Genomic DNA, 17,112 nt, shown 5'->3' on the forward strand with positions numbered 1-17,112 from the left:
GGTAACCAGAATTATGAAAGAAATAAAAATCTGAACACATTATTTTAATTGTAATGGATATATCCCATTGTTAATATTAGTCTTGACTTTATGACAGGAACAGTAGCGAAGCCTACAATGAGAATTCTATTTTCCTACTTGCTTTATAATAATATATTTTCTACTTAATTTATACTTACTTTTCTAAAAAATTCAAAGACTTTGAATAGCAGCATATACTTTATATGCATATTTCCTATTTACTGAAGATTTTTATCAGCTTCATGTATATTGCCAAGTTAGACGGTATCCATCAGAACCTTATAATTCATAACCCCCAAAAAAATGTAGTCTAGTCTTTCTCACAGTATAGGAATTATTTTAATAACTCCCGTGGCTGAACATTTCCAGTGACAAGGAACTCACTATCTCCAGTAACCCATCTCAACGTTAGCTCTTATTATTACAGAGATCTTCCTTCTCCTGGACTGAAAATCTGCCTCACATATTTTGCACCCAGTGGTCTTAGTTGGCCATGTTCTCTCAAGTACAGAAGGAAGCTACGCCTTCTCTCTTCTACATGCTGACTTCTTCCAGTGTTTAGAAACTGTCTTTTGAAATCTCCACAGAAATTAGGTGGTGGTTATCAGTTGCCTTTTTCAAAAGGAAGACCTGCCTAAGTAGCACACTTGTAATATCTTTGCACATGTAAGAATGACACTGCCTTCATGCTGTGTTGTATGTGATGAAGTTTCCAAAAAGAGAAATAGCCAACATGGAATAATTCTACAACCTCAGAAACCATTCTGCAGACTCCTTCGGATGGGCATACTGGAGCTTGAAAACTAAGTTAATGTCTCAATTTTGCAGAAAGTTCTGAATCTCTTAAAAGCTATTCTAGATGGATAACACCTGATATTATTTATATAGTATTTTACAGTACCAAGTTACAAAGGATTTCTTTATACACTATTTTATTTGATCTCTATTTTTGTGATGTTCTCAAATCACTTCACTATTATGTATGTGTCTATACTGCTTTTTACACTGTTATGATGTTTTTGTCATGCTTTTAAACATCTATGTGTAAGTCCCTTATGCTGTGAAGTTAGAAACATGTATACTTCTATAATGTTCTCTATTAACTATAAGTTATTAAAAACTATAAATATAAGCTATTAGAAAGTTGTTCTGACCTTGGGAATAGATAATAGATGTGAAGAATAAAGTAGGCCAGGACATAAATATGTCATATAACAACCCTCTTAATTTCTAATAAATAAAATCTCTATAAATTAGCAAAACATAAATATGTCACTGAACAATTCCCTTAAATTTTAATTAATCAGTTTGGCCTTGAAACATTTGTAGTTAACAAGAACATACATATGTCATGCCGTAACTGGCAACAATTCAAATCTCTATCAATTACCAAAATATAAGTATGTCATGCAACAATTTCCTTCCTTGGCAATAAAGCATACCAATGATAGTTAAATATGACAGTGCACATGGTATACAAACCCGTGGATTTCTGCTCATTTTCAGAGAAGAAGACAGAAGCAACGGGTCCCTCTGCCTTTCTGTCTGAAGACTGAGAGCCTGCACACCGCAACCAACCTTGGACCCTAACTTACAGGGGATCTCCTCTGAGTTCGAGGGATGGTTAAGACTCCTCTGAGACCACTCATTAAAGGGAAAAGCCTGAAGTCTGGAGATTTGGACTCTAACATTTAAACTAACATTGTAATTGTCAATTCTGATTCTTCAATGCTAAACAGATAAATGTCTTGAGGTCTTATGCACATGCCTTAGCATGACTACCTTAGAATAAACTAAAAGAGTTTATGCAGGACAAACTCAATAATTTCTTTATTTATTCTTACAATAAAAACCTCCAGGACAATCTCATTTCTATCTTTTGTCATGATTTAAAACCACTTTTAAAGTAAGTGATTTTCAAATGCTTGTCAACAGAAGGCAGATTGAGGAAATGATGGTACATCCACATCTCGGAGTGCTACGCAGAAATTGGGTAAATCACTACACATGGATAATACATAGTCATTTCCAGATTATAATAAGTAGAAAAAGAAGACCCAGAACGCTGTGTGCTACCTTTTATATAAGGGTGGTATAACAGCTATAATTACCCACTCATTTATTCAAAATGAAACAAGGAAAGGATAAGTAAAAAAACTAATGAAAATGGTTACCCATAGGGCAAGGGAAGAAACATGGAGGGCAGTGGGGGTGGTAGGGAGACTGAGATGGAATCAAGACTTCTGTGAATATTCCTTGTTACACAGTTTTGAATTTCTTAACATGTAAATATTTTAGATAATTAGGAAATTTTAAAAGTAATCAAAAGGAGGGAGAAGTCATTCTTACAAATTAAAAACAAGCAAAAACAAAGGAACTTAACTGTCAAATCGGTACACACGAGAAATTTTCTCTGCACAGAGAAATGACTTCCTTTTCCTTTTTTAATACTTTAAAATAGAATTTGACTGTATATTCCATGTGGGATATATACTAAGGCTAAAAAGAATTACAAAAACATCTTAAGCCGCATTCAATAATCATTTTGTTGGTAACGATATTCTGGGTATATTGCAGGATAAAGCAAGTAAGTATTTACATTAATGCAATTAGGAACAAAGATTTTCAGCATAACAGAAAAGAGGTATAAATAAGAAGGGTAGAGTTAAGGCAGAATAAACCCTATCATCTTACATTTGAATTGGAAATATCAGTGTGAACTTGTATTTTTTTTTGCCTAAAAATACATATGTCCTAGCTCAATACCCTGAAAAAAGCCTAGAAGCAATAACTACCATCCAGGCTGTATTATCTAAATACTACTTTTCACTAAAAGGAACCAGAGGTTCTTGGAGAAATGCTGTATTCTAATTCTGGTGCAAGAAATGTACAAGAATAGCTTAGAAAATCTTATCATGGGCTCGAAGTTACCAAAGACTACCAAAATCATGTCAAAAAGACACTGGAGGCAACTCTGAGGTTCTCCGACTGGACAAACAGGAGAAAATTTGAACATCAGGAGAATAATGGCTGAGACTGATTAGAACACATCAAATATAAACAAACCCATGAGTTCAAAATGATACTCTCCATCTGCAAACAAACTTATTAGTCACCACTGGAGGTGGCAAGGTCACTAAGTCAAAGTTGGAAAATTTATAAATAAAGGGAAAGAATCAACAATTTATCCTGCCTTTCCTATAGGAACTGTACTAAAATTAGTACCTTTCTTCTTCCAACAATATCCCCTTAGCACTGAATTTTACACTTATTATATCCTACCTTAATAGCATTTATGTGTCATCTGTATAAAAGCGTCAGCTCTCTGTGAGTAAAGTCATCATTATAAACAATTTTGAAACTGTCTTGGAGTACCCTGTGCATTGTAGGTACTCAATACTGCTTGAATAAATGAATGAATCAAAAGTCTTATTAGTGAGGTCTGGTCCAACTAATGTTCATGAAAAAAATTTCCATCACCTATAGTTGGAATCTGCAGTTGAAACTGACAATAATATTCTAATATTATTATAAACAGCATAGAAAACAGTACAAAAAATTACATCACTTTCATAGTCTTGACTTACCTAGACTCTAGATCCAATGTAATTTCTACCAGAGATGTGTCTGAATCATCAAAGATTTTCTCTAAGTTAATACGCTTCTCCATTTCCTCTAATTCTTTCAGGCATTGAAAATACTAGACAAAAATCACAAGTGAGTTAATTTTAAAATAAATTTATTTCTTAATTAAAGCAATTGACTATTTATAGACACCTGGAAAAATAGCTATTGGGCATCAAGTACCCATTACCCCACTGCCATCAAGTTGATTCCGACTCATAGCGAACCTATAGGACACAGCAGAATTGCCCCACAGGGTTTCCAAGGCTGTCATCTTTACCGAAGCAGACTGCCACATCTTTCTCCCATGGAGAGGTTGCTGGTTTTGAACCACTGACCTTTAGATTAACTGCCGAGTGCTCTACCACTGTGGCACCGGGCTCCTTCATCAAGTACCAACCCTCCCACCCCCAAACTCTCTTAGGATATCAAAAGGAAGAAACTGGCGTAAGTCCACAGGCAGGCTGGAGTCTAACACACACCCGAACAGACTTTGCTTACCTTGGCCCGGTCGGGATCACAGTAGTCCAAGAGAGAATCGCAAAAATGATATCCCATTGACTCCAAGTCTTTTGTGTTGAAATGAGTGCCTCGTTTGTTACCTGAAACATCAATACATTTATCCACCCCTGAGGATCAGTTAACCATTTCTCCTTAGTGGGTAGGCCTACGTTGCAGAAAAGAGCATAAACAAAATTTCTGATATGATTCCATATCTTCCCCTTTTGATTTTCTTCTTTGGGGCAGATTATCTAGCAGCTGATTACTTTCTCTCATACCCTCTCCATCAGCTCCATCAAAGCTGATTTAACTCGAATTAATTTATGGTGTGAGGCAGAAGAAAATTCAAAACAGTTATGGAATGCTTGGTTATCAGTTACAAACAGCCCAAATAATCCCTTTAAGCAAAACTTGGTAAAAAATTTTAAGAAAAACTGTTTTCAATATCATGAATAATCTTACATCAGTTTCAAGGAAGTTTCTCCTTTAAAAAAAAGGCAGAAATGACCTGTGTGGATTTCTTCCTTTGAGTTGGTACATTTTCTGATAAGGTAACATTTATCGTAATATAGAGTTTTCTAACTGTTTTAAAGTTATGCTAGATATGCCTAAAAGATTTCTTAAATGGGACTACAAACACACTTTAGTTCAGGGAACCAAATGCTTCCATTTCAATAAAAGTTTATAAAATAATCTCTCTATTTTGCTTTGCAAATAGCAAATCCATTAAAAACATTTCTACCAGGTAGTTTAAGTATGCACATTATTTTAATCATTAGAGTCATCTGTAGGAACTCCTTTAAAAAAAGGAAAAAGCAAAAACAAGCAAAGATTAGTTTATGACACCAATAAGAGTATTCTACCTATATGCTAAAACTTCCCCTTCTAAATGAAAGGAAATGATGAAACAGAGACATCATATGTTGTTGTTGTTGTCAGGTGCCATTGAGTCGGTTCTGACTCATAGAGATCTTATGTACAACAGAACAAGACACTGCCCAGTCCTGTGCAAGCCTCACAATCATTGTTATGTTTGAGCTCATTGTTGCAGCCATTTCATCAATCTATCTTGTTGAGGGTCTTCCTCTTTTTTGCTGACCCTCGACTTTACCAAGTATGATGTCCTCCAGGGACTAGTCCCACCTGATAACATGTCCAAAGTACATGAGAGGAAGTCATGCCATCTTTGCTTTTAAGGGGCTTTATGTCTTCCAAGAGAGATCTGTTCATTCTTCTGGCAACCCATAGTATACTCAATATTCTTTGTCAACGCTGTAATTCAAAGACATCAATTCTTCGGTCTTCCTTATTTATTGTCTAGCTTTTGCAAGCATATGAGATTGTTGAAAATACCATGGCTTGGGTCAGGCACACCTTCATCCTCAAAGTTACGTCTTCACTTTTTAACACTTTAAAGAGGTCTTTTGCAGCAGATTTGCCCAATGCAATGGGTCATCTGATTTCCCGACTGTTGTTCCCACGGGCGCTGATTGTGGATCCAAGTAAAATGAAATCCTTGACAACTTCAATCTTTTCTCTATCATGATGTTGCTTATTGGTCCAGTTGTGAGGACTTTTGTTCTTCTTTATGTTGAAGGCTGTAATCTTTGATCTTCATCAGTAACTGCTTCAAGTCCTCTTTGCTTCCGGCAAACAAGGCTATTGTCGGCATATCACAGGATGTGAATGAGTCTTCTTCCAATCCTGATGCCACGTTCTTCATATAGTCCAGCTTCTTGGATTTTTTTGCTCAGCATATAGATTGATGGTGAAAGGATATAACCCTGATTCACACCTTTCCTGACTTTAAACCATGTAGTATCCTATCCCCTTGTTCTGTTCGAACGACTGCCTTTGGTCTATGTACAGGTTCTACATAAGCACTGTAAGTGTTCTGGAATTGCCATTCTTTGTAATGCTACCGATGATTTGTTATGATCCACACAGTTGAATGCCTTTCCACGGTCAAAGTCAATAAAACACAGATAAACACCTTTCTGGTATTCTCTGCTTTCAGCCAAGATCTGTCTGACATCAACGATGATGTCCTTAGTTCCACGTCCTCTTCTGAATCTGGCTTGAATTGCTGGCAGTTCCCTGTCCATACACTGCTGCAGCTGCTTTTGAATGATCATCAGCAAAATTTTACTTGCAAATGATATTAATGATATTATTGGATAATTTCCACATTTGGTTGGATCACCTTTCTCGGGAATGGGCAAAAATACGTCTCTCTTCCAGTCTTCAAATTTCTTGGCATAGACGAGTAAGCACTTCCAGAGTCCCATCTGTTCGTTGAAACATCTCAATTGGTATTCTGTCAGTCCCTGGAGACTTGTTTTTTGCCACTGCCTTCAGTGCACCTTGGACTTCTTCCTTAAATACCATCGGTTTTTGATCATATGCTACTCCTGAAATGGTAGAAAGTTAACACATAGTTTTGGGAAAAGTGACTGTTTATTCCTTCCATCTTCTTTTGATGCCTCCTTTGTCGTTCAATATTTTCCCCATAGAATCCTTCAATATAGCAACTTGAAGTGTGAACTTTTTCTGTAGTTCTTTCAGCTTGAGAAATGATGAGCGTGTTCTTCCCTTTTGGTTTTCTAACTCCAGGTCTTTGCATATTTCATTATAATACTTTACTTTGTCTTCTTGAGCTGCCCTTTAATATCTTCTGTTCAGCTCTTTTACTTCATCTTTCTTCCATTCACTTTAGCTGGTCTATGTTCAAAAGCAAGTTTCAGTCTCTTCTGACATCCATTTTGGTCTTTTCTTTCTTGTCTTTTTAATGACCTTTTGCTTTCTTCATGTATGATGTCCTTGATGTCATCCCACAACTAATCTGGTCTTTGGTCATTAGTGTTCAATGCGTCAAATCTATTGTTGAGACAGTCTCTAAATTCAGGTGGGATATACTCAAGATTGTGTTTTGGCTCTTATGGACTTGTTTTATTCAGTTTCAACTTGAACTTGCGGATGAGCAATTGTGTTCTGCAGCTGGCTGGTGTCCTTGCTCTGACAGATGATATAGAGATTCTCCATTACCACTTTCCATAATAGATGTTGTCTATTTGATTGTGGCGTATTCCATCCAGTGAGGTCCATGTGTATAGTCACCCTTTATGTTGTTGAAAAAAAGTATTTGCAATGAAGAATTTGTTGGTCTTGCAAAATTCTATTATGTGACCTCCAGCATTGTTTCTATCTCCAAGGCCATATTTCCCAACCACCAATCCTTCTTTGTTTCCAACTTACGCATTCCAATCACCAGTAATTATCAATGTATCTTGATTGCATGTCTGATCAATTTCGGACTGCAGAAGTCGGTAAAATCTTCAATTTCATCTTTGGCCTTAGTGGTTGGTACATAAATTTGAATAATAGTCATATTAACTGGTCTTCCTTGTAGGTATATGGTCATTATCCTATCACTGACAGCATTATACTTCAGGATAGATCTTGAAATGTTCTTTTTGAAGATGAATGTGGTGCCATTCCTCTTCAATTTGTCATTCCTGGCATAGTAGACCATATGATTGCCTGATTTAAAATGGCCAATACCCGTCCAGTTCAGCTCAAAAATGTCTAGAATATCAATATGTGTTCCATTTCATTTTTGATGACTTTCAATTTTTCAAGATTCATACTTCATACATTCCACGTTCCAATTATTAATGGATGTTTGCAGCTGTCCATTCTCACTTTGAGTCATGCCACATCAGCAAATGAAGGTCCCAAAAGCTTTACTCCAGCCACATTATAAACGCTGACTCTACTTTGAGGAGGCAGCTCTGCCTCAATCAGATTTTGAGTGCCTTAAAACCAGTGGGCTCATCTTCCGGCACTATGTTCTGCTGCTGTTCATAGGGTTTTCATTGGCCAATTTTTTCAGGAGTAGACCATTAGGTCCTTCTTCCTACTTTGTCTTAGTCTAAGACTTAGTCCAGACTAGGCCATCATATAGTGGGAGTTTATCTATTCATTCTTTTTTACAGAATTGATTGAATGTCAGTATGTATTTAAATGGAAAGAAAGTACTTGCTATCAAATTTTCTACACTACAATATTTTAAATATATCTTTTGTTTAAAACTTCGAGTGGCTGGAATAAGAAACTTGCCCTTACCTAGAGTAGAGCCACAAAAAGTGGCCTCCATGGTGAAGCTGTTCCTGATTCCCATTTTCCACATCACCACCCTCCCTGTTCCCTCTTTGCTCTTCTGAACATTAAACTTGCAAGCTGAGAATGAAAACTGAAAAGAAGCACATACAATGAGGCCCGTTGGTTTTCTGGTAACTAATACGTCTTTCTTAGTTGGGCTGAAGACAAATAATAATCGTGAAAAAGCAGTAAGCTCACTAAAGCTTCAGAAATTGATTTTCATTTCCTGATCAATGAAAAAAATTCATTTTTAAGGATGACATATTTACATTACTGATAGCTACAAATTCTAATCCTAACAATAAATTTTACTTTGTTTAAATCTATATGTAACATATATATTCAAAACCATTACTAATTCTTGATCGTGTTGGAATAAGATCTTATACTTTTAAAAAGTTTTAGAAAGGTGTTTTAACATGTTTAGGAGTGAAGATTAATGTTGTAGATTTCCAGCTATAAAGGTTCTCTATTTTCATATGAAAGACCACTAGAAAGCTGCCCTGAAAGACTGTTAGATAACAGTGTCTACAAAGATTTTTTTTTTTGTAATTTAAGTTAATATGCAATAAAATTGACTTTTTTCGTGTTAAGTTCTATGAATTTTAACACACGTACAGATTGGCATAACCCTCAGCACATTCAGGGTACAGAACAGTTTCAGCATTCCTAAAAACCATCTTTGCTATCCTTTTGCAGTCACATCCTCCCCCGACCCCTAACCCCAGCAATCATTGATCTGCTTTGCTTTGTCATTATAGTTTTGTTTTTTCAAGATTGTCATCTAAATAAAATCATACAAAGTGTATCCTTCTGAGATTAGCTTCTTTAACTTAGCAGAATTCTTTCGGCATTCAACCACGTTGTGTATATCAATAGTTTGTTCCTTTTTACTGTAGAGTAACATTTCATTGTATGGATGTACTAAGGTTTGTTCATTCATTCATCAGTTAAAGAACATTTTGGGTTGTTCCCAGTTTTTGTCAATTATCAATAGAGCTTTGTAACCAACAAAGCTTTGAAACCCACTCCTGATCCCATGGCTTTCAATTTGTGTACAGGCTTTATGTGAATGTAAGTTTTCATCTCTCTAGGGTAAATATCTTGGAGTGGGATTGCTGGATCCTATGGTAAGCATAGGTTTAGTGTTTGATAAGGAATATAGAATCAAAACAGGGACGTCTGGCCTATTTGTAAAATGACTGAGCTAACTCTAAGAGCTCTCTATAACTTTTCACCTAGATTTTAAATGCTGCCTAGAAGCTCCAGATTCTACCTCTGTTGCCTAGGAACCAACCCTTATTATTGTTAAGGAAATGAGTTTCTTTGTGGTTAGGCTAAAGAATATGAACACCTAATGGAAAGCTTTGATCTCAGTCTCCTACAGTTTTCTGACGCATTGGGTAAAGTAATACATCATGGGAACTTGATGGAGGATCTCTCCTCAAGAGATCTAATGCTCTGAGCAAGTTGATTATTAACAAACCATTCCTGAAAATACCTGTCATGTCTTTGCTTTGCAACCAAAATGAAAATCCCTCCTGATCCATGTCTTTCAATTGTTCTTTAGCCAATCAATGTATTCACGTAACCAATAATGTTAAAATTATACTTCTTTGTCCCTCCTTTGACTGACCTTACTGTAAACCAATCAGAATATTGTAATTTTATGTCCCCCCTTCAGCACTATAATTACTTGTGACTTTCATTTTTCCCTCTGAGATCCATGAGCTTCAGCCTGAGATTTTGTGATCTCCTATTTCAATGGTATTCTGGCTTCAATAAATCTCTTTTGATTTTACTTCAATGGAGGTGAGGTGTCTTTTCTCTAGAACATTTATGGTGGAGTTGGCAGGATTTTGGAGTTATCTTTCCCAGAGGACTCCAGGAGCTGAAAAACCAGACTCAGGTGCCAAGGGCCCTTTGCATACCCCTTCACCCTCACTTTTTTCAAACTTGTCAGGACTGTCCAGAGGTAAGCGCTCCTGAAAAGGAGCTCCATGCATTTCAGCACAGCTATGTTAAGAATCTAAAAACATTAAGAATCTAGCCCTGAATATTCTCGGTGTGTCTTTGTGGGGATTTTTGAAGCTGTTTCTCGACTCCTGCTTTTTCATTCATGGTTAAATAAGCTTGTTGGAGGCTTGTGTTCCACCCTTACCTTCTCTGCAGAAGCTTGTAGGAGGTTTGTTTTCAGGTGCATTACATGAGTGCTTCTATTGGCTGCATCTTGTTCAGTGTGATCATGCTCATCTTTGTTTTCTGTTTACTAACTTGCAGTGTGAATAGCTGTTTACTATGGTGCTTTTGGGTCCTATGATCCACAAGAGCACAGGGCAAAGCCTCTGCTAGGTTTTTGTCAAGCTCTGAAAGTGCCAAAGTTTGAGTGTGACTTTTGAAGTTCTGGCCCTTTGTTTCTGGTTCCATTCACAGTTTGAACATTTTGGAGCATGATGAGTCTGCCATCTAGTGAATAAAAAGTACAATTCCTCACAAAACCTTTTTTTAAATCTTTGGGTGAATTTGTTTTAGCACACCTTCTTGTTGGTACATGTTGGTGCTTGGTAAGATGGGGAATGCCACCTCTAAGGACTATAGCGGATTCTCCTCTGGAACTCCCACTTTATAATGGCCAGGAATTATGTTACCAATGCAGTTCAGTATCTTGAACAGCTGTATGCAATTACCAAAGAAAATAGTACTGACCAATGGGTATATTATGGCAGTTTTGAGCTCACTGAATTAACTTTTCTGCACAGTAAATTAGAGGATAAAGGCTGCCTGATTACCCAGAACGAGTGGGAGGCCTATTTTTATTGTTTTCTGGATGCCTCCAAGAGACAAAATAACAGTAAATTTGCCTCACTGCAAGATGTTTTATCAAGACAAGCAGAACTGATTAAGGAATTGCAAAATCGAAGTTTTGCATCTGTTCCTTTGCCAGTTGAAACTCCTTGTCCTCCTCCTGCTACTAAGCCTGTTTCATCTGACCTTCTGGCAGCTACTCCTATCTACCCCTCTCTCTGCCTTCCCCTTCTGATAATGCCTTGTTAGGACTTCCTTATGAGAAGGAGGAAGAGATTGAAGAAGGGGCCAAACTTCTGGTTGAAGCTAGCCCCGTAGTTGAAATGCCTTTTAAGGTGAAATACCCCAAACCTAGAGTATGACATCCTGAGGTTACATTAGCCTCCTTGTCTAAAGCAGAGCATCATGCCATTGTTAAAGAGTTCTCCAACCCATGTGAAGATTCTGAGAAATTTAACCAAGAATTTAAAATTTTGGCAGAGGCTTATGAGCCTGGTCTGACCTTTTGGTTAGCAGCCAATCTCTTAACCACTGAGCCACTGGGGCTCCATTTGGCAATCTCTTAACCACTGAGCCACTAGGGCTCCATTTGGCAACTAGAGAGCATAAAATGTTCAGAGAAAAGTTGCAATTAGCTTTACCACCAGTAAAATATTTAGGGCACATTATCTCTGTCTGCCCACGGGGTCTTCATAGACCCCAAGAGAAAGGAAGCCATATGGCCCTCTTTATCCCCCTGATAAAGAAGCAATTAAGAGGATTTCTAGGTCTCTATTGTTACTGCCATGCATGGATTCCTAATTGTTCATTAATGATCCAACCCTTATACCAGTTGTTAAAGGGGTCTGCACCCAACCCCATTCAATGATCAGAAGAAGGCATCCAAACTGTGTCTAAGTTAACAGAGTCCCTACTCATTACTTAAGCTTTGGGTTTTCCTAATTATAATTTAGATTTTTTCTACAGACAGCCAGGAATGCCTTTGGGGTTCTTACTCAAAACCACAGATTTCAGCAGTGACCTGTCAGTTACTATAGCCTACAGTTAGATCCAGTCACTCATGGATATTCTACCTGCCATAGAGCAGTCACAGCAACAGCTAGATTAATGGATGTTACATCACACATAGTGCTTGGGAAATTTCTGGATGTTTATGTCCTCATGCACTCATTTTGAATTCTGCTTTAACTCAACACTTTTCAGCCAGCAGACTTACTTCTTATGAAGTTCTTCTCTTGGCTGCCTCCAATGTCCAGTTATGGACAGTTAACTCCTTGAACCTTGCAATTTACTGCCTCTTCCAGAAGATAGTTATACTATTACCCACAATTGTCTTGGCTTAGCAGACCAACTATTAACTGCCAGGCAAGACTTATAAGAAACCCCTCTCCCTAGTCCCTCTTTAATTCTTTTTGTTGATGGATCTTATCTTAAGCCAGATCCTTCTAGTTTTCATTACCAAGAAGGATATGCCACCATGACATCCACTGAAGTCTTGGGAAGTGGCACCCTTCCCGAAGTTACTTCAGCATGGCAAGGGGAATTCATTGCATTCACCAGGGCCTTCAAACTGGCTTCTGGACAATCCGTAACAATTTACATGGACCTGAGGCATGGTTTCAGAGGGGTTTCTAACATCTTCTGGGACCCAAATTAAAATGGTCCCTCAGTTGTTGACTTCTTAGAAATCCTTTTGATACCCTCAGAAACAGCAATAAAGTGCAAGCTCATCAGCCAAAAGGCATACCCCAAACTGAAGAGGCTAAAGGCAATAACCTGGCAGATGCCATGGCCAAGCAAGAAGCTTCTGGCTTCCTACTTAATCAAGCCCCAAAGGATGGAATGATGGAATATTTTGACCAAGATTCTGATACTCAAGTAATTATGGCCTCCTCGGCCACTTGGAAACCCTAGTGGTGTAGTGCTTAAAAGCTATGGCTATTAACCAAAAGGTCAGCAGATCGAATTCACCAGGCACTCCTTGGAAACTCTATGGGGTAGTTCTACTCTGTCTTATAGGGTCACTGTGAGTTGGAATTGGCTCGATGGCAACAGGTTTTTTTTTTTTTTAAGCCACTTACTTAAAGTTGGCCCCAGATGATGAAGTCACCTCCTGGACTCAGTCTGGGTGTATTCACGACTCTGTTCCTGGTCTGTGGACTGGACCAAGTCAGAGGCAGCTCAATCCAAGGTGCTTGGATGTTCCTATGGTCAAGGTTTTACTAGACATTTATGGACCTATGGAAATTGATGAGCTGAGCCACAGTTTGAATCAACATTTTTGGGCAACTTGCTCAGTAGCCATAACTATGTGTTTCACTATGATTTTGAGAATCCTCTCCAAACTCCAATATTAGACTCTCCCCACTTAGTCCAAGCTCCTGTGGTTGGAATGGAAGCAGATAGTCCCTGTAAAGCCTGTTCACCATGCTAGCCAGCAGTTACTGAGGATTTGTTAGTTGAGGGAATTACCCCTACAAGAACTACCTGGCATTACCTCAGAAGCCATCAGATTATGCCTCCAAAAAGTGAAAAGCATGTGTGGAAGCAACAGCACTGTCAACTAAACTGGGATATAGATTACTGAGAGGGACTAGCCCTTGACTGCAAGTTGGTGATGCCTAAATCCTTACACCCTCCACTGAGTCAAGATATTCATAAACATAACCATGAGGTGAATTATTGGAATTAGCAAACAAATATCATTGGGGACATTTTTGGGAGGTGGCATATCAAAAAGCAAGACGGTGCCCTGCCTTTCTCAATTTAATCCCGGCAAACCTTATTGCCTCCCTCCAGGTCGATATCCTTTGCCAACTGGGCCTATGCTTGAATGGCAAATTGACTTTGTTCAGATGCCCCCTTCCCATGGCTATAAATATGTTCTTGTTACAGTTTGTAGATTTTCACATTGGGTTGAGGCTTTCCCCAGCAGGTGTGCAACTGCCAGCTTTGTAGCCAAGAAACTTTCAGAAAATATTATGCCAAGTTGGGGTGCCCCTAAGACTCTCTGCAGTGTTTGGGGCACTCATTTTACTGGCCAAGTCATTAAGGAAATTTGCTCAATTTTTCCAATTTTTCAAAGGCTTCATTGTCCTTATCATCCCCAGTCTTCGGAACTGGTAGAACGAGTTAACGGTATTATTAAAACTCAATTAGCAAAACTAACTTCCTCTTTTGGCCTATCTTGGGATCAAGTTCTCCCTTTGGTTTTATTAAATTTAATGGATACTCTCTCTGGGCCCCATTAATTGAACGCTTTTGAAATTTTTACCAGGAAGCTCATGGATCTGTTGTATGGTTTAGCTTTTAATGATTCTAATCTTTTACAGACTAGTTTACTGAAATATTGTCAAGCTTTGCTTTATAATGCAAAAGAAAAAGTCTCTTTGCTAAAAGAAGCTTTAATAATTAGACCCTGAAACAGATTAAAGCACCTGATGTTGTACACGGGGATTATGCTTATTGGAAAGAAAAGACACCAGCTAACAAACCCCTGTGCTGCTAAATTACAGAGGATTAAAGCTTGGAGCCACCTGTCTCAGGTAAAGGAAGCTCATGTGGCTCCTACCAACTCAGGGACTTAAAGTTTAAACAGGATCCTGGACGAAAAGCATATGACAACGAGAGTGAACCACCTACCCAAAATCATGGAACAAGATTATGCAAGTAGCTGAAGCATTTGGACTTTGTGCTATATTGTTAGCTAGGTTTACTTTTAGCCATTTTGTATTTACAATATACACTTAGAATTGGTTTTTGGTAAACAGTTATCCAACCCTTAGAAATATTTGGATTAAGTCTAGTAATTACAGGTGTACTTATTATTTTTGGATGTTTAAGGTATTATTTTTCTTAGTCTTTGTGTTTTAATTATGATCACTATTATTATATTAATACCATTACTGTCTCCTTTTTCTATTGCTTAGCAAGAAAATGCTTTTATCAAATTAACTCAATCAGTAGCCAGTCCTAGCAATTTAACTGAATGCTGGGTATGTCATTCTTCCCCTCGGTCTACACAAGATCATACTGATCCTTTCACTGTACCAGTCTTAGAGTATAAGCTCACATCTAATTTTACTATTGTTTTGAAGGACTGTTTAAGTGGGCTATTCATGTCAATTTACAGCTACTTCCAGAATTATCAACTTATCAATAAGCTCCCTGTTTCAGTCTCACCCTTTGATAGTTAGAATGTTTTATTCTATCCACTCCATGCAATTTTTAAATGAATGATGCTCAGTATTACCCAACAGTAGCAGATAACTGTCTTAGAAAGAATCCAAATCTCCTGGTTTGTGCCCAATGCCTGGATTCACTAGACTTTGGAGGATTATCCATTTGTAATGACTCATTAACTGCAAACTGGTTTGATAGGGCCGAACATTCCATCTCATTTCTTAATATTCAAACCAGTACAGGTGTGTTATGTGCCCCATCTGGATATGTTGTCTTATGTGGGGGATGAGTTAACTTTAGGAATAACTCAGATGATTGGCCCTATACTTGAATTTGCCATGTTTAGATGGTTGGAATATGCTAGGCCAATGTACTCTAGGGACCCTAGGAGTTCCCATGAGTATCCATGCATATGATGACAGTGCACTTTGGAACAGTGATTTAAAACTAATGTCCATACAGAATAGAGAACTTGTTTTCCAGAATAATCCCCATAGCTAATTCCCTGGGATGTTGATAGTCCTTTTTACACAGTACTGTGCCATGGTTTGGAATTGCACAATTAGAACAGTCCATTTGCAATCTATGTGCCACTATGGGTCAAACTGCTGATGACGTGGCCAATGGAATGGTTGCACAACAAAAATGTTTAGAATCCTTGTCAAAGGTAGTAGTGGACTATAGAATAGTTCTGGGATTCCTTTTAGCTCAACAAGGAGGAGTATGCACCATTGGCAACACTTCATGTTGCTCTTGGATTAACACCACTGGAGAAGTTGAACAGGATATTGCCAAGAGCCAGCAAAAAGCAGTTTGGTTATATTCCATATACCCTTTGACTTGACCATCCTTTTTTGATATCTTCAGTGGACTACCCAATAGTGTAGGTTCTTGGTTAGGATCTTTGTTGCAAATTGGGTTAATTATATTAATAATAACTGTTCCTTTTGTTGGAATTATAAAATATGTTATAAGATGTGCATCTACGATAGGAACTGAAAACCCCACTTCATCTCATGCTCAGAGAATTATGTATATCAACAATGCATTCGAGAACCCAAACTAGAGAAGCCTCATGACTTAGTCATTTGAAGGTAGATCAGGCTGTTTCTTCAGTTTGGCCACATGCTATCTATTCCCCAAACTAAGATCACTGAAGATGGCTGCTCAGCAATAGCATGGTGAAAAAAATCAAAGCTTCCCAACTGCCAGAAAAACCTTGCAGAAGATGAGTTACTCCTTTGTGGGTGACATGAGATCAGCTCACCCTGAAGATGAGAACTCCCTTATGGGAAAGTAAAAATATGTAGTGGTGCCCAGCCACTTTTATTGTGTGGCATTTGGGGTCTTAAATGCTTGCTGGTTCAAGTGGCCATTAAGAAGTAATAAAACCCATGACAATTTGAAGTCAAGTCCATGCAGAAGAAACTAATTCTTAAGTTGATCAAAGGATATTCTTCTAAATTCTTGATTAAAAGGAGGGAATGATAAGGGATATAGAATTAAAACAGGGGTATCTGACCTGTTTGTAAAAGGACTGAGTTAGCTCTAAGAGCTCTCTATAAGCTTTCACTTCAATTTTAACCCTTCCCCAGATTCTACCTCTGTTGCCTAGGAACCAATTCCTACTATTGTTAAGGAAATGAGTTTCTTTGTGGTTAGGCTAAAGAATATGAACACTTCATGGAAAATTCTGATCTCAGTCTCCTCCAGTTTTCTGATGCATTGGGCAAAGCAGTACATCATAGAAACTCTTTGTTTCCATTCTCCTCCAGAGATCTAGTGCTCTGAGCAAGGTAATTGTTAACAAACTATTTC

At 37.9% G+C, this 17,112-nt stretch overlaps 1 protein-coding gene across 11 annotated transcripts in view; it reads right to left on the minus strand.

The window, feature by feature from the left end:
* The window catches only part of AGBL3 (AGBL carboxypeptidase 3), a 91,221-nt gene that overhangs the window by 40,956 nt on the left and 33,153 nt on the right, over positions 1-17,112 (minus strand). For 10 of the 11 annotated variants that reach the window (XM_049893349.1, XM_049893348.1, XM_049893351.1 and 7 more), the window contains 3 exons: positions 8,272-8,398; positions 4,147-4,247; positions 3,609-3,721 (listed from right to left, as the gene is read on the minus strand). In XM_049893349.1, coding sequence (XP_049749306.1) covers positions 3,609-3,721; positions 4,147-4,247; positions 8,272-8,398 — 341 coding nt within the window. Of the gene's footprint in view, positions 1-3,608; positions 3,722-4,146; positions 4,248-8,271; positions 8,399-17,112 lie in introns of those variants that run through there. The other variant, XM_049893352.1, reaches the window with a different exon arrangement.

This window comes from Elephas maximus, chromosome 8 (genome assembly GCF_024166365.1).
Source record: "Elephas maximus indicus isolate mEleMax1 chromosome 8, mEleMax1 primary haplotype, whole genome shotgun sequence".
Taxonomy (NCBI): domain Eukaryota; kingdom Metazoa; phylum Chordata; class Mammalia; order Proboscidea; family Elephantidae; genus Elephas; species Elephas maximus.